This window comes from Barbus barbus, assembly GCF_936440315.1.
Source record: "Barbus barbus genome assembly, chromosome: 29".
NCBI classification, from domain to species: domain Eukaryota; kingdom Metazoa; phylum Chordata; class Actinopteri; order Cypriniformes; family Cyprinidae; genus Barbus; species Barbus barbus.
The window spans coordinates 16,453,554-16,470,698 of record NC_136757.1 but is presented as its reverse complement, the minus strand read 5'-3'; the positions used below and the strand labels follow the sequence as shown (position 1 = coordinate 16,470,698).

At 38.5% G+C, this 17,145-nt stretch overlaps 2 protein-coding genes across 3 annotated transcripts in view; both read right to left on the bottom strand.

The window, feature by feature from the left end:
* Positions 1-2,108: 2,108 nt before the first annotated feature.
* Positions 2,109-7,976, bottom strand: LOC306849286 (transmembrane protein 51-like). 2 transcript variants are annotated; one of them, XM_079384215.1, is made up of 3 exons: positions 7,415-7,584; positions 5,158-5,619; positions 2,109-3,903 (listed from the first exon to the last, which is right to left on the bottom strand). In XM_079384215.1, the coding sequence occupies exons 2-3, from the start codon at positions 5,490-5,492 to the stop codon at positions 3,501-3,503; spliced, it is 738 nt and encodes a 245-aa protein (XP_079240341.1). In that variant the 5' UTR covers positions 5,493-5,619; positions 7,415-7,584; the 3' UTR covers positions 2,109-3,500. The 2 variants fall into 2 exon arrangements, with proteins under 2 accessions (XP_079240341.1, XP_079240342.1); XM_079384216.1 differs by lacking the exon at positions 7,415-7,584 and adding an exon at positions 7,910-7,976 and having other exon boundaries at positions 2,191-3,903.
* Positions 7,977-11,941: 3,965 nt separating this feature from the next.
* Positions 11,942-17,145, bottom strand: part of LOC306849789 (kazrin-A-like) — a gene marked incomplete at its 5' end in the record, with an annotated part of 34,148 nt that continues 28,944 nt past the window's right edge. Inside the window, 7 exons of the mRNA XM_079385103.1 lie at positions 11,942-12,517; positions 14,285-14,405; positions 14,562-14,728; positions 14,808-14,909; positions 15,115-15,346; positions 15,598-15,716; positions 15,886-16,091. Coding sequence (XP_079241229.1) covers positions 12,359-12,517; positions 14,285-14,405; positions 14,562-14,728; positions 14,808-14,909; positions 15,115-15,346; positions 15,598-15,716; positions 15,886-16,091 — 1,106 coding nt within the window. The 3' untranslated portion in view covers positions 11,942-12,358. The remainder of the gene's footprint in view (positions 12,518-14,284; positions 14,406-14,561; positions 14,729-14,807; positions 14,910-15,114; positions 15,347-15,597; positions 15,717-15,885; positions 16,092-17,145) is intronic.

Here is a 17,145-nt window from a genome sequence, read left to right as displayed (position 1 = left end):
ATAATCAAATGTTTCTAAAACGTTTACATTCAGAGGCAGATTGCCAGCAACAGCCATTTTAGGAATAGTTTATGGTTTGGTCTTAGTGACTTAGGAGTCCTCTTCACTACTCCTAACATTTCACAGATTTAGGAGCAAGTTTTAGTGCTAAAATGCTTTGTGAAATACTCTTAGAGCAAAAATTTAGGAGTCCTAACCAACCAATCACAACCAAAAATTTAGGAGTCCTAAATTTAGGACTGACAAGCCCATTATTTTTAAGATTTTCTCCTAAATCAGCGAGTTATGAGCTACTTTTAGCCTTAAAATGTTTCTTGAATTGAATTGAATTCCTAAAGATTCTAAGAATCCTTAGAGCTCCTAATTTAGCTTAAAAAATTAGAAGTCTTAACTTAAAAGTGATTCAGGACCAATATGAGAGCAACTCTGAGCGAGGAAAAGACAAAAACTTTGATCTTAGTGAGGAGGCGGGGCAGACCCCGTTGCTAGGAATGACACAGTCTTTTGAAGACTGTGATTGGTTGGTTGTCCAAGAAGGAAATAAAAGAGCGCTTTTAAGAGTAGGGTTTATTATTAGCCTTCACTTGTAATTTTTCCTGTTTTACCGTACTCTCTCTCTCTCTCTCTCTCTCTCTCTCTCTCTCTCTCTCTCTCTCTCTCTTTCTCACTCTCACTCACACACACACACACACACACACACACACATTATATATGTATTATATATATTCTTTATTTTGTATTTACCATGCTGACATACTTACCGTGTTTTATAGGAAATGAACAGCGACATAATAAGTGCTGTAACAGACCCAAATCTGCTGCATAGTTACATTTTTCCAGTTGTCAAATATGTTAATGTAGTGATTACGTCCATTTCTGGCCATTTCAGCAAGTCTTTAATAAGATCGGTCACAAACATGATCCCTGCACGATCTAATGTGTAGTGTCTTATAAACTCACTGTCATGCACTGTGTGAAACGCATTTCTTCTCCCTCTTCATGTTTCATCCATTTTCTCCGCTGCTAAAGAAACTCTTAAGCCCCTTTTCACATTATTGCAGATGGGGATTCAAATGAGAACTTTTTTGTTTTCCTTTGTACAGAGCTCGATTTAGGTTTGACAAAACTGTTGCAATTAATTCATTTTGACAACTGGTAGTGTTAAACATTGACTGTTTTTTTCAGAGTTAATTGATTATATAAAATTCAGTGAAGGTTGACTAAACTTTGAACTATCTGCATGTCTCAGCATGAGTAGGCCTATGCAATGACAGAGAACACGCTTTTGGGGTGTTGAGACCCAGAACCAAGCTGACCGAGCAATAAAGCTAGAGTGAGCCTTTATATTAAAATACCTGGAGGCAATTCACTTACCTGGGGGAAGTCATGCAGATGTTCTTTAGTAAATAAAAATAAGTAAATTTTACTTTCAGTGTTCTCATTTTATATAAAAATGTACAAAAATATGAATAACTGATGCAAATGAATAATATATATATATATATTGAATAACTAAAAGGTGTGCAATATTATTTGTTTAAAAAAAATAAAAATAATAAAAAAAAATGTGTTCTGTCTGGGGTCTGCCATCAGGTGTTAAAGGGGTTAACCCGTTCCCTTTTCCCACTTTTTTTCACTCCTGATGAGTTTGTATCCTTCCATGAACAAGCTAGTTAATGGGCTTTTGGTCACTGACTTGCAGAAAGTTTTCTGCGGGAGTCAGTGTAATGGGCTACTAGAATCCAGGGGGGCGCCAACACTGATCTCGCATACCCCTCGGCAAATGTGCTGTTGTGCCCTTGATTTAAACCCTTTACAGTCTGGGTCCATGTATAAAACCAGATTACTACTTTAAATTACTTTGTTATTGACTATCTGCAGCACACTCCCTGTAAAATAAAAGTTAGTAAATGCTGATATTAAAACAAATAAATATCAACATTGTAAAATGTGCATGATTGGCATGCTAGTTTGCTGGCAGCTCAGAAAGTCTGTAATTCACTTACTCTCGAGGTCTTAGACTATAGCAGTAGGTTTTATGGATAAACAGTACATCTATAAATTTATCATTTTTGGAGAATTTAGAATCCAAAAAGAAATCTTTCCTTGTGTCACCTCTTTATTTTTTCCTTTTTTTGGTAACAAACTTCATGAATAGAGATTCAAAACAAAGCAAACAATTTCATTTCTGAAATTATTTTTTATTCCTTTTGATCTTTCTAAAATACAGGAAGTTCTCAAGAGAATATAATTTATTCTGAGTCTCTTTTCACACACACTTTATTTTTTTAAGTATAATTAGCATCCCTCATGACATAATATATATTTTTTAATATTCTAGATCTAATACATCCACATGTCAACCTGTTTTTATTTCTCATTCCATACTAGCTTACAATTATAAACAGAGTAACAAAAAACAAATAAAAAAAAACAAAAAAAAAAAACAGAAGAAGCATACAACATATCATTAAATAGCACATGAGATTCAGCAACATTTTTCCATCCATGTCTGTCTAACAGCAGAGGCATCAGCAAAACTTCCAGAAAAAGAAACACTGATTTCATTAATAACTAGCTACAGGTGTGTCTTAATGTGAAAATCCTGGAGTGTTTAGGGCAGTAACGCAAGTGCAGACAGATGACTGGGAGCTTGAACCTCACAGCATGGAGATGCCACAGCTGCTCTTTAAGAAACACAGTTGTCTTCACACAAATCAACATTAAAAGTTAAAAATAAAGGGATGAAAAGACTGAGTGTTTATGTATCAAAGTTAGTGAAAAACAGAGACAAGAAATTCTCTGTGTCTGGTGTGTGTTGGTGAGAGAGTGATATAAGGCAGATGCAGGGTCAAAGAACTTCTCTGTCGTAAACCATGAGAACAGACACATACTGATGACCTCACGGTTTGTCACTCTGGCAACAAGGTCACTAAGAACAACCATACTTACACACAAACACAGAAAGTTAAAGCCAACACAAGAACCAAAGCAAAGTTCATGGAAATTTTACAAAAAAAAAAACAATCACATGCACTCACACCCGACACAAACACATATCAGTGCAAAAAAAATGCAATAGTGCTGATGTGACTCACAGTTTACAGTTTCACATCTCTTCTGAAATTCTAGTGGACGTCCTATGAAATAAGGTCTGGACAGCTTGGATGCTGAATTCCAAGTTTGACAGCAAAAACAAGACCATCCTACATAAAGACCAGCAGTGGTTTAGTAAACATCTTTCAAAAATTCATTTCAGTTTTAATCCAGTCAGCTGCAACTTTATACAATTTTTTTTTTTGCTACACAGGAAATATTCATCCAACACAGGAAGATATAATGAAGGCTCTCCACCTTTCCATACTACTGCCTTCTTTGTGCTGCTGATAGTGGCACATCCGTTCCAGAGGGGTAATATGAAGTTCAGTGCAGTAGTAATTTGTAAAGGAGGTAGGCACACTTCATCACGCTGCAGCGTTAGTGTAAATCTCCAGTAAACCTCACTGTTGTGCGTTTGTAGGAAGTGGAGGGAGCTTTTCGTCATAGTGTGGAGGCGGTGTGAGGGGTTCGATGGTGAACACGTTAGTCTGCTGGATATCGCTTAAGCTTTTCCTTCTTAGGTTGTCAGATTTAATGCGCCTAATTTTAAGGGGAATCAGCTTGCGCCCGGGACGGCTGTTTCTTCGGCCGCCCGCTCCAGTGCTGGGGTCGATTTGGGATGAAGGTCTGCGTGCTGGGCTGAATCCGTCTTCCACAATTTGCTGATCTTCCCCTAGCTCCTCATAGGCTGGCAGCTGGGTGATGCTGTTGTGTCGCTCTGAGGACTGACTGATGGGATACTGGCCACTCATTACCACCTCCTCGTAAGTGGGAACTGTGTAGTTTTGAGCTAGTTGCTCCATCCTAGAAGCAAAAATAAATGCACATTTACAACCATACACAACATATTCAGCTCATTATTGTTCAAACTATCATTCAAAACATTTGGGGTCAGAAAGACTTAATGCTTAATACTTTTATTCAGCATGGAAGCATAAAATTGATTTAAAAAAGTGACATTGACAAAAACATGGTATTCACAAAAATATTAAGCAGCACAACTGTTTTCAACATTGATAATAATAAGAAATCTTTCTGGACCAAATCTTTATTTCATTATGATATCAGGAGAGTTGCATTAAGCCTGTCATATAGACCAATTCGGTATTTACAAACAAAACAGACATTTTTTGTGGGCAGAGCCTATCTGGTGGCAGAAAATTAGTAGCAGTCTATGGAAGCCATGGAATAAAAGGATAAAAAAAAAAAAAAAGGTAAATTTGAGTTTATATTTAAAAATTCTGACTTTATTCTCGCAATTCCGAGATTATATCTCACAATTCTGATAAGAAAAAATAACTTATCATTCTTTCTTTTCCCCTCGGCTGAGAATCATGCGTATCCCAGACTTCTGGCTTTTTTTCCTCAGAATTGTCAAATTCACTATTGTTGAGTTAAATTGAGTTATAAAATTCAAACTAGGAGATATAAACTTGCATTTGTGGAAAGAAAAAGTCAGAATTGTGAGAAACAAATGTTATGTAAAATGTTAATAGTAACAGGTTAAAATAATATTTCATGCTGTAACTATAGGGATAAAACAATACGCCCCCTATGAACTGCATATGTGAATATTATGTAGACCTATTGTTTAAAACAAATTTATGCTTTAAAAGTAGAGTAATCATAGTAGTTTTCATCCATAGTCTGTCCATTTAAATGTCTGCGTTTAGCTTCAAATGGTGTCTTTGACGAGAGCATTAAATTGATTTGCATTCCGTTTCTGACGTCCAAAGGCACAAAATTTTAGTTTGTCTCTTATTCCATAAATTTGATCCATTTTCCCTCCACTTGTTACCACGCACAGAAGCAAGTGCCGTAACTGTGACGTCTATTCCAAATGGGTCTATATGACATCATAAAATAAAGTAAAAAAATTAAAATGTTAATTTAGAATCTTCCAAAAAAAAAAACATGAAGTGTATTCAGGTCACTATATGTGCGAATTGTATTTTTATGTGTTTCTGAAAACATTAATAGGACAAAAAAAAAAAAAATCAGCCACGTCATTGACCTATTTACCATCACCTGGGTGTGCATTTAACAGTATGTACTCACGTAGCCCCCTCCTCCGGTGTGTTAGCGGTGCCGGCTTCCTGTCCCCTGGCTGCCCGCTGTTTGTTCCGTACGCTCAGACACACAGACAGCAGCAGAAGCGCCACTCCTCCCCCTACTAGGACAAACGCCACGGATGAGGTCTCCCGAACTTGACCTTGATCCATGCCTGGTCTGGAGCTGTTCCCTCCAGACCCTGCCGGCACCACGCTCCACACAATCATGACTATCCCCAGAGCGATGAGGCCCACGCCCAGCGCAGCAGTAGCATACTGCGCCCCAGAGTTACTGCCGCTGGTCCTGCTGGGGCTGGGTGGAGTCTGGTCGCTGTAGGACATGCTAACATCCAAACCTTACCATGGACTGGAATCTCCTCTGGATATGTTGTTTGTTGTCCTGTGCCTGTTGAAAAGTCTAAAAACCTTATCTCATTTTTCCTGTTTTTTTCTGGAGCACTGACCCGCTCTGTGAAAAAAATAAAAAATAAAATCAGCAAAGTGATTGAATAATCAAGACAGACTATCATAAAAGAGTGTTATATCAATCAACGTCCAAGAGCCAGGCCCAGTCCATTGATAAAGCCTGTGTGAAAATAGCGTAACCCAGCCTGTGCTTCAGCAGTGATAAGGTTTTTATCAAAGCATATTTATTGTGCACACACATCAGTAGACATGATGTTAGGCTTGCCTAACTTGCTTCCATGAGATTAAGCAAGTGCCCCTTAAGCTCAGGTTTAGTTACAGGTGCATAAAAATGGAAGAAAGAGTTTGATTCAAGGGTGAAGTGAGACTTCGGTGAAATTTCATCTCTGCTCTGGAAGGTGCATGTTAGAGTGAAAACCAGGCAGCTCCAAGCTCCAAAAATGTCTAAAGTTACGAACAATGTTTTATTGTTTAATAGACAAACACACACTAAAGAAAGCTCATCATAACACTGCTGTGCCATGCCTATACAGCTCCTGGTATTGGTTATCTGTACAGGCAGGTCTGGGATAAGCGATTTTACCGCACCCTTAATAATTTCTTAGCATGGTAGCAACATTAAGTCACGCTCTCAGATCAGTGTAAATCTTGTACATGTAGAGCCAGGTAGTTTATAATGGAATCCATTTCCTTGAGTTGTGACTCATCAGTTATCTTGCGTGTATGGAAAAATGTGGGCAGTTGCTCATAAGCTTTGTCTTTGTATTCCAGAAGAGTATTTAAAGTCTCGATGGACAGATATAATTTCATCCCGGCACATCTTGAGTGTAATTTCCTACATGCATAAACAAGGTTTAGTAAGTGTCCATGCCTGAAATAGATACATAACAGAATTTACCTTGCACGTCTAAGCATGCAGACAGATAAAATTATGATAGTGAATCCTCACTGTAGCCAGATTAGACAAGGGGAAAAAAATAGAGCCACATAAAATCACATTACAAGGGGCACGTAACAGGGGAAAAAGAGTTCAGCAGAGGGAGCTCAAAGCATCCAGGGGCCCAGAAACTCTGGCGACAGCTAACTTATTAGACAGCATTTGAGATGGTAGCTGTATTTTAGAGGGAAAGTACACTCACATTCCAGCATCAGTGAACTTAGAGAGTTCCCCCAAAAATTATGTCATCATTTACAGTACTCAAAACGACACCCAAGGGGGAGTTCACACAGAATACACTTTTATGATTAAATGCAAGAGGAATGGACAAAAGGTCTCCATGTGTTTCGAACTTTGAGCTCCTAGTTTTTATGCAAAATGCAAAAACATTTAAAAATGTGTAAATGGCCGTAAGGCTATCAATGTTTAACATTCTACCAAAAATCTTCTTTTGTGCTTCACGCAAGAAAGAAAGTCATACAAGTTTGGAAAAGTATGAAGGCAAGTGCAAGCAAATTTTTCTTTCTTGTTGTTCCTTTAAGCATCAACGTTTGAAAATCTAATCGGTGTATATTTTGAACGTGTATAACTTACGTGTCAATTGAGACATAAAACATACATCGATCTTTATAGAGTTAAATATCTTTAATGCAAACATTAGATTAATGCAACTTTACATGACCAGACGTCCTGTTAAACACTATAGATAGCAGAATGATCACGCTGTAAGGCGCGAAAATATTTGATTAAACGTATAAAGACACATTTACAACAACAAATTACGCTCCACACGACATGAGTCTTAAAACCGAACGCGCTATGTAAAGTCGTGTAAACAGTAACAAAAGTTCCAGAAAAACGAGTCAAACTTCAAGTTCACTGGGATTGTAATAAATCTTACCGAGAAAATCCCCTTCCTTGTGTTTTAGGAGACCAAACCTGTTTAAATGCCGGATGAAACAACTTTTAATCCAACTCTACTTAAATTTCTTAACACGGTTTGGCCTTGAGTGTCAAAGACCTGAACATCTTCCTGTCCATGCAGTCCAGAATTAACCCTTTAACAGACCTGGTCGGGCTCCTGCCCCGCCCATGTGTTCTGACTTCTGAGGGGCATAACTTCCCCATCCTCTGACGCTGATGGTCCATAAAACTTTACAGACTTCCAGTGAAACAGACAGTGATGAATATAAGAACTCCATATACAGTACAGAGAAAATCAAAACTTTATTTTTAAATAAAATCATAAACTAGGCTATCAGGGTTTCCAGTTTCATAACTGATTAAAAAGCCAAGTCTTAAGGGGTGGTTGACTGTTTTTTTTTCTAGGCTTGATTGTGTTTATGGGGTGCAGTCATGTGTTAATGCTTTGATAAAAAAAAAAAACATAATTTACCTTTATTACACACCACTCTGTCCCTTCTCTGATAAACGCGCTTCTCATTTCCGGCTTTTATAAAGCCCCTCCCTCAGAAATACGCGATTGGTTAGGTGCCCCAGTGTGTTGTGATTGGCTAAACCGCCTCTAGTGTGCGTCAAAACGTCCCGCCCCTTGCCTCAGCAGCATGTGCTCCAGTTGTATTGTAAACAATGGAGTCTTCTATATTTCTTATCAATCTGAGCCCGATTGAGACTCAGAGGATATTAGTGAAGAGGATCGCGCAGGCGCCTGTGCATGCACGGCTCTTAATGGTATATTTTTTTAGTTTAGTTTTATTTAAAGTTTGACATGACAGGATATTGTAGCACAAAACCCTGAAATGTGTCAAAACATACACATACTCCAAAACAATCATTACTTAACATGAAGCAAATACAAGATAGCTGATATAAAAACATTATATATATAAAAAAATAAGTACTAATGTACATACATACATACACATATATATGAATAACACAGATTCACAGAAAAGGCATTCTAATCAGGGACCCGTAAGTTATCCATACAACAATTTTAGAGCACAGGGAATAAAGGAGGGTTCATGACGTTTAGTTTTACTCCTGGGTGCAACAAATGTCTTGTGCCGCCGAAGAGAATAAGTAGGTGTTGGAGCCATAGGCAGGAAACACTGCAGTGGTGATGAACTGTCCTTGAGTATTTTAGTAAGAGTAATTTTAGTATACTTGCACTAAGATGTCACAAGGAAGACCCGCTTTTTTCGCAGCGCAAAGATAGTATATTCTGGGGCGCACCTTCGAAAGCATGTACTTAATGTGGGCATCCCATGACAAGTCAGAGGATATTTGAACTGCAAGCAATTTAAAGGTGGAAACTCTACTAATTGCATGTCCTGAGATAACAGGAGAGAGAGGGGATGGGGGGGGGGGGGGGGTGTCCTCTCTCCTGGCACTAATTACCATGTCCAGGCTTCACTCAATTCATTGCCAATGTAAATTCCCCATTCCACTACAGAACCCAAGGCCTTCTGAGCGAGTCCAGGTAAAGATCCCATTAGAAACTATGTAGTATATTTCACAAGTATTACCGAAGGAGGCAGATATGAATCCAGGCTATTTGTGCATATGACAAAAAGCAGAGGGGATAAAAGTCCCCCTTGTGGAACGCCAGCTGGAACTGGAAAGGAGTTAGACACACAAGAGCCCCACTTCACACTCTGCTCACTGTTACTCAGATAACTCCTTACAATAAGCCAAAGGGGTCGTCTGACATGCAAGTCAGCTAAGGAACGTAGCAGTCGACTATGTTCAATTGTGTCAAAAACTTGAGTGAAGTCAACAAAAACAGCATGTATATCCATTTTGGGAGAGCTGTTAAGTGCTTCATGCCAGTGCTGCAGAATTTGAATCAGGGCAGTGTCAGTTGATCTGTTCCTCATAAAGCCGTGTTGTGATGGTTCGATCTTAATAACTGTATCCTCCAGAATGGCATCTCTGAGGATTCCTTCAAACACTTTTCCAACACAGCTGAGTAGTGAGATCTGGCGATAATCTGCTGGAAAACTAGGCTTTGCTTTTTTAGGAACGGCTTTGACTATAGCCTCTTTCCATTGTTTTGGAAAGATGTTATGCTGGATACATGAACAGACTTCATTCACATGAATGACAGTAAATAATTAATTAACGAAATGTATCGTATCCTAACTGCCTGAGCTTAATCAGATTTGTCATAGTTATTTTTTACAAAAAAAAAATATCTGGTGGACCCCCCTAAATCTATATACATATATATGTATATATATATATTTGTTTTTTTAAAATCTGTGCTTCTCATCCATTCTGGGCTGTTTATGGGTAGCGCTTCACCATACAGATTTAACTACGCGCGCATGTTTAATAAAACAGGCTGGGTGCTTATTAACATTTCTTAAAGGTGGGGTATGCATTTTTTCAAAAACGCTTTAGAAAATGACTCGGGGAGAGTACCAAAACAAACTTGTAGCCAATCAGCAGTAAGGGGCGTGTCTACTCATGATGCAGAGGAGAGAGCGCTCATCAGTGCACATGATGGACTTTAGCAGAGCCGAGCAACAACAGAAAGATAGAGATGATGTATAAAAAACAAAAGAGGAAAACATCTGCAGAACAAAAGAAGGCTTACGCCATGTCTACACCGGACGTGACAGGACTGTCGCGGTCTGTCTACAATGGACGTGACAAAGCGACGTTGAAAATCATTTGAAATTTGTGTCAATATATCATAAATAGAACGTGGCAGCAGTTTACTGTCTGGGATTTGTCGTTTGCGTCCGGTGTAGACACAGTGTTACGATAAGGCAAGAAGTAGGGCCGTGTAAATATCGGATCAGCTTTCCAGCACTGGAGAGAACTCAAGGAGCAGGAAGGCCTGCGATCGGGCGCCGAGGTTGCTTTATTTCTTCTCGATAGGTGAGTAACATTGGTTTTGCTTTGTTTCACAGAACTAATCGTTGCCGTTGGCATGTGTGGGGCGGAGCTATCAAAATAGGGGCGAGACCCTTTTGGGGTAGGAGCGTGTTTGTTTTGGTGATTTCAAATGTCAACACTGGCTACCAGAAATTGCTTACCCCACCTTTAAAGAAGCGCAGCATGGCCTCGCCCCCTTCGTTACATATTCCCGGGGGCGGGGTTTATTTGGGTTCGTGACTTGTAACTCGTTGTAGTCCCTACGAGCCGTTTTTGTAGGCAAAAACTTTCAACGCCGCAACTTTGCAGATATTGTTTATGCTCAAACAGCAACATTGCACACTAACTAACGTTAAAAAAGTGAAATTGCAATCAACTTTTATCTTATTTTCATTAATCTTTTTATATTTCTAGTTTTATTTATTTTTTACTGTATAATAATTATTGATAACCTTTAGGAAGACTGTGGAGAAGCTGACATGGAGTTTATTTATGACACGGAGTTTGCTTATATAGTTTTGAAGATACTAGCATTATTTATCACACCATTCTACAGTCAGGGTGGTGCACATCAAATCACCAGCATCACCCATATGTCAAACAGGGTTCAAACATAAATTCCTAGAGCGGAACAAACAATATAAATGCTCAACAATATTTAACTACTTTATGGGCAGTTGTGATTCTGGTAGTGTTAATAATATTGGACAAAGGTTGACCATATAGGCAAGGTGCTTCCTCATAACTTTACTTTAAGGAACGTCATGTAACTTTTACAAGGAGTGCTCTGACATGTATTATGTATTTTCTCAGTATAATGAAGTACTTTATTAATCCTGTGTGGAAAACTGTGGGAATTGCAGGTATGATGTGTATCAGATACTAGAAATATGAGGAACAAATATTAAGAAAACAACAATGTCAAAGGCGATAAAAAAATAGCTGATATTGTTTTTTTTTTCAAAAATTTTCAACCCCCTAAAAATAGTTTCTTGTCTTAATGTCCTGGAGTAAAATAGGGAAGTACCAGAGATTTAACAAAAATTTAAGACCATTTTTATATGGAGAACATGTTGTCCTGTCTTTCTTTATAAAAAATACGCACCTCCTTGAACGCTGCTTCAGAAAGTATGTTAATAAACATGTAAATGTACAACAGTCATATCTTTGATCTTTGCACATTTACTATGATGATTAGTCTAACCCCTGCTACGGCTTAGCAATGTGCATGACCTTGGAGTTGGTAGCATAGCAATGTTTGCATGATATTGAGATGATTTACAGTTGGTACACAAAAGCAGCAGGTTTGAACCAAGTACGAGTAGAGGCAAATTTGAAATTGGGTTCATGTTATACAATGTTATGTTATGCATGAGTAGGACCTGCTATTCACCTACTGTAACATCAGGATTTTAACCACATGACTAATTGAAACACATTGGATATACAGTTAATTTAGGTAAATTCATGAAATTCCAATAATTATTTATTTAAATAATGTACTGTTTAACAAAACATTTTACAATATTTTGTGATACTAAATCTAATGTTCTCAGAGTGTGTTTTCTAAAATGTACACCTAAAATGTGAAAATATTCATTTTATTGGGGAAACAATCCAACTAACACATTTTTCTTTGTGGATTTCTCACAAATCCTAGTTATAATTGTCAGGATGCTTCACCCTGCTTCCTCACATATTCCTTACCAGCACATGACAATGATTTCATCAAAATCTAAACAGATAAATAAATGTTTAGTGTATGTGCCCTTTCAAATGGATTCTTAACATTACCTCACTTTGAGACAAATGAGTCTACAGTAACAAACAACAACATAAGCTCTACAAAGCAAAGCCAAGACCCCTAATGGCAAACCAAAATGTGAACTTTCATTGAGATTTCATCAACATTCACCTTAAAAAAGAAAATAAAATACCCCATTTGGGAGATTTAAGAAAGTGTCATGTTTTTCATCAGTGATCTCGACAGGAGAATGACTCAGACATTGGTGAGCTCAGCAGCAGAAAAATGTCGAACTGGGCAACACTCTCGTTGTAGCGAGACCTCCTGAAGTCCATTCCTTGGAAATGACCCGGATCTGTTCTGGTGACTGATCTTTCGTCCAGTGAAATTCTTTGGGCTGAGACCAAGCTGCTGCTGTATAAAAAGAAAATGGATCTCTCAGATTTCTGATTCACTGGTGCTACAAACATTTGACTTTTAAGAATTATTCAAGCAATAATGCAAATTTTCACTCTCTGAGGATGCAATGTTACTGAGAACTACACTTGAAGGAACTAAAGAGCAAAAACCTTGAAACACTGGTTGTGCAAAGAGATTTATGCAAAGGATAAAGAGTTAACTAACTACATTTAAAGTAATTGTTCACCCACCTCAAACTATGGAACACACAGAACACAAAAGACGATATTCTGAAGAATGCCGGGAACCGAACAACACTGGAGTCCACTGACTTCCATTGTATGAACAAAAACACATTCTTTCAAAATATCTTCTTTTATGTTAGAAAGAATAAAGACAGTCATACAGGTTTGGTACAACCTACACAATATCAAGCAAATGATGAGAGAATACAAATACTGCAATCCTTCTTTTAATTTAAATAACACTAAATAAACTGATAGATTGATGCATATTTATATATACTGTATAACAATAAAAATAGGATTAATTTCTTTATCAGAATATACTTTTATACCTCCATACAAGTTCTTGACAACTTTCACAAGATTTACCCTTAAATGGGGCTAGACATTTGACGATATTGAATTTTCATGTTGTGATCATTGCTCAAGATTTTTTTCACGGTATTATCACGATATTGATATAAATTGCAAAAATGTGTTGTAATAATATAACAGATTTAAAACCTTTTTTTACGTAGAACAAAAAGATCCGAACATTTAAATACAATAAAGCAATACAATTTAAATTGAAATGATACGATTAATAAATGCTTTAAAGAATTTTTCATTGGCAGTTTTGTTAACTAATGGAGACTTAATGTAAAGTGTGACCGAACAATAAAGAATCAAAACATTTTTAAACGACATCTAGGGCACATTGTAGTCCAGATTAAAATGTAAAAATGTTTAAAAAATAAATATTCAGTATTCAGTGCTGCGATGAACATCGCAAATACTAAAATCTGAATGGCTGTTTGACACATTTAAAGGTGCAGTAGGACATCTTGGAAAATGCTAACTATAACCTGATAGCACTGAAAGCGTACGCCTCATCTTTCATGCAAATCGCCATCCAAAGCCATGCCCCCTGAAGGCATATACACATACAGACCAGACGACCAGACACAACATTACTATACATCATGTGCCATTCACCGGTGAGAAAACTTTATAGTACAGTTAGTAACAGTACTACAATACCAGGAAGGAAGATCAGGTTGTTGATGTTTGCCTGCCATTCTCGCTCTGTCTGCACAGCGTACGTGATCGCACTGATGGCGTATCCTGTCTGTGCGAACCGGGTGTGCAGAGAGGTATGCCAATACATATGTTGATAAGCAGGTAGGAAAGCCTCTCAAAATGTTCGGACCGAACATTTTGATTGAACGAGCATTTCTTGGTCCTTGATCCTCATTTTCAGCGCATACACTCGTTTCGCCCTGTGCTTCTCATCCGTGTAGGGTTTGTTTACATCAGAGTGCGAATGCGTTTTTGACACAGCATATAGCGGTGTTGTGCATTTTAACCAATTGGGAAATGTGTTCACATTAATTTTAATGCAATTTGTAATAAATAGTTCATGTTTTTTAAAAGTGGTCATGATAACAATATCGTGCATGTTCATAATCATGGTATATCGTATTACAGAATACCGACACATCTAAATGTGGCATTTTTATGAGATTTAAGAATTTATGATTCAGCTTTAGTGTTGTACCTTCACCTTCCTTAAAGACTGCTGATCATCATGACAGCTGGGTGATGAGCTGCTTAGAGAACTTTGCCGGTGAAGTGTGGGCGGAGTCCCCAAAGGTTCGACTTCCTGATCAAGCCCTGCCCTGCAGACACAGACATCAGAGAAATCTGCATGACTCGACTGTCTCTTGAACTTGTTCGACAATATATTCAAAGAGACATTGATTCATTGAGACATATACATTTGTAGAGTTAGAAACAGACACATACAGTACAACAATACTAACAGACAGTCTTACCTGGCTGCACTGACAAGTGCCTTCACCTCTTCATTCAGGTGATGACGGACCATGTGCTTGTTGCTTGGAATACATAAAGCCGCCGCCATGGTGTCAGAGCTGAAGGAGGGATCCATCACCATGATGGCACCATGAACCCCACTGTTCTGAAGATTGTCAGCAAACTCCTAAATGAAAAGATATGTTTTTCCATATACCAACACCTACACTTTCTCTGTTAGCACTGCTGTTCTCTCTCAATGGTACCTTCAGGTCAATCTCTTTGATCCATTTGATGATGCGATGACAGGTCCACACAACAGGGTCTGTGTTTTGATTCTCACACTCTGATCGCCTGGACTGCAAAATCTGCAGCAAAACAGTATTTGGGTATTTGTTGTTTAGCTTCATTAATTTACTTTAGAGACATTTATACAATCAGGGTATGTTTTTCCTAACTGGGCTATTCTGATGTGTGTGTTTGTGATGGTTGTTGTTCCTTTTTGGTAAGGTTTAGTGCCTGCGGGAATTCCCATCATGCTGTTCTTCTGGTTTATGAGTATGTGCGTGTTACCTCTTTGTCAAAGTTGAGTGTGTGTAGCAGTTGTATTCCCAGAAGCAGGCTGTTCAGGTGGGCTTTTTTAGACACGTGCAGATGCTTCTCAAGGTCGGTGCGTGTGAGTGTACGTAGGAGACGTCCGTCCACAAGGTGAGTGTGGAAGAACTGGGAATACTGAGGGAGACCTACATCAGTTAGCCAGGCCTGAGCCACCCAGTGGTGATCCAGATCAGCTGCTTTAGAAAGGCTGAAACAACATAAGAAAAATGGAGAGACAGATACAAGGTTTCATTAAAAATATCTTGTGTTCCGAATTTATTTAAAAATAGATAATGTTTTGAATATTATTCAAAGCCCTATGGGTTTGGAACACCATGAGAGTAAGCAAACAATTACATAATTTTGGGGTGAACTATCCCATAACAATTGCGTTCCTCTCTATGGAATTATTGTTCTGTTCTCTTCTCTTTTTTTAATGTCTTAAGATGTGTTTCCTACCCATGTCCTGATTCCGCATTCCTGTAGTCTTCAATGGCCAGACGGAGTTTCCTGCGGTGCATTGAATTACTGATACCTAAAACAAACTCCAGGTCCTCTTCCTTAAGAACTAACAAGACCTAACAAAACACACACAGATTTGAATGTTTAATGCTAACATTCACAAACACTGCTTGTTTAAATAGCCCAAAGCATTCAGACCTGATAGGATCTGTGTATTGTAGGGTATCATTTTATAGACTGGTGTAGACAAGTGTCCATGCATCATACTGACAATGTCACGTCTACCTTCCCACTTTTAACGTTGTCTGCACAGGCCCGTATGTACATCGGCATGGCCATGATCACCTCCAGCCACGCCTGCACGGTTCCTGCACGCCAACGGGACATGGGGGCCGTCCGCGCGAGCTCCACCTGCTGAAGCCGATCCAGATGCTCCTCGCATTCTGATAGGCTCACACTGAGGCGGGCGGGGCTTGATAAACTGTCGGAGTCTAGATTGGTGGATGACGGGAGAGGGGCGGGACTTAATGCGAGTTTGTTTTCTAGAATTTACGAGCATAGCCACCGTGTTTTCTCAAGTGAAGATGTGTAAACGGTACCATAAACACAAATATATATGGCATTAAATTGACTCCATAAAAATATATTAATTCAGAGATAAGTTAGATAAATGACCTGGAACAAACATTTTTCCCATTTACGTCAGCCACTTAAAGCGTCTTCTGTGCGCGAGCCAATAATTTCACCAGTAGACGGCAGCACTAGACCGCTTTCAAAAACTGCAATCAACCCAAGCGCCCATAATTGGTTAATAATAGGGTTTAAAGCACTAATTTCTTAGAATCAATCTTAAGTAGGCTATTTGGGTCCAGAGGTTGTAAAATAATGACTTACAAAACAGATGGCTACTGCTAAGTGCTTGTAAAGAGTAAATGTTGGAGAAGAACTGCTTTTATCTCATCTACTCAAACTATTCATATATTAAACCACCCCCTCCTTCTCTAATAGAGCTTTATTATCAGGATTGTGGAGTTTGCACATCACCAGGAGCTAATGAGCCACTGCAGAGAAAAGCAATGTACACAGAATTCATCCTGCGCCAAAAATGATTTGAGAGCCCCGTGAAGACTTAAACGTGTGATAAAAAGGACGAATGGATTAAACAACCACACACACATACAGATAAATGCCCTATGTGGTTAAAGATATTTAGTAATGAGTTAGTTAATTATACTCTGTACTACCTGAGCACCATCAGGCAGTTGATGAAGTAGCCAAAGACAAGCTTCAGGGAGGCGAAGTGCCAAAACACAATTACAAAGAGCGAAGAACTCAGCCACACACGGTTCACTGTTTCTGATTTTATTTCAAAATAGTCTGTAGTTATATAACTTATTACCATTTTCATTTCCATGCCATTTAGAGTTCCATGCTATTCAGCACCAGCCTGAGCCAAATGCAGCAGGGAAAACGATAGCTGTCTCTCCATCTCCAGCTGATGAAGAACACACTACATGCTCTGAAAACTCGTTTATTCTTCATTTC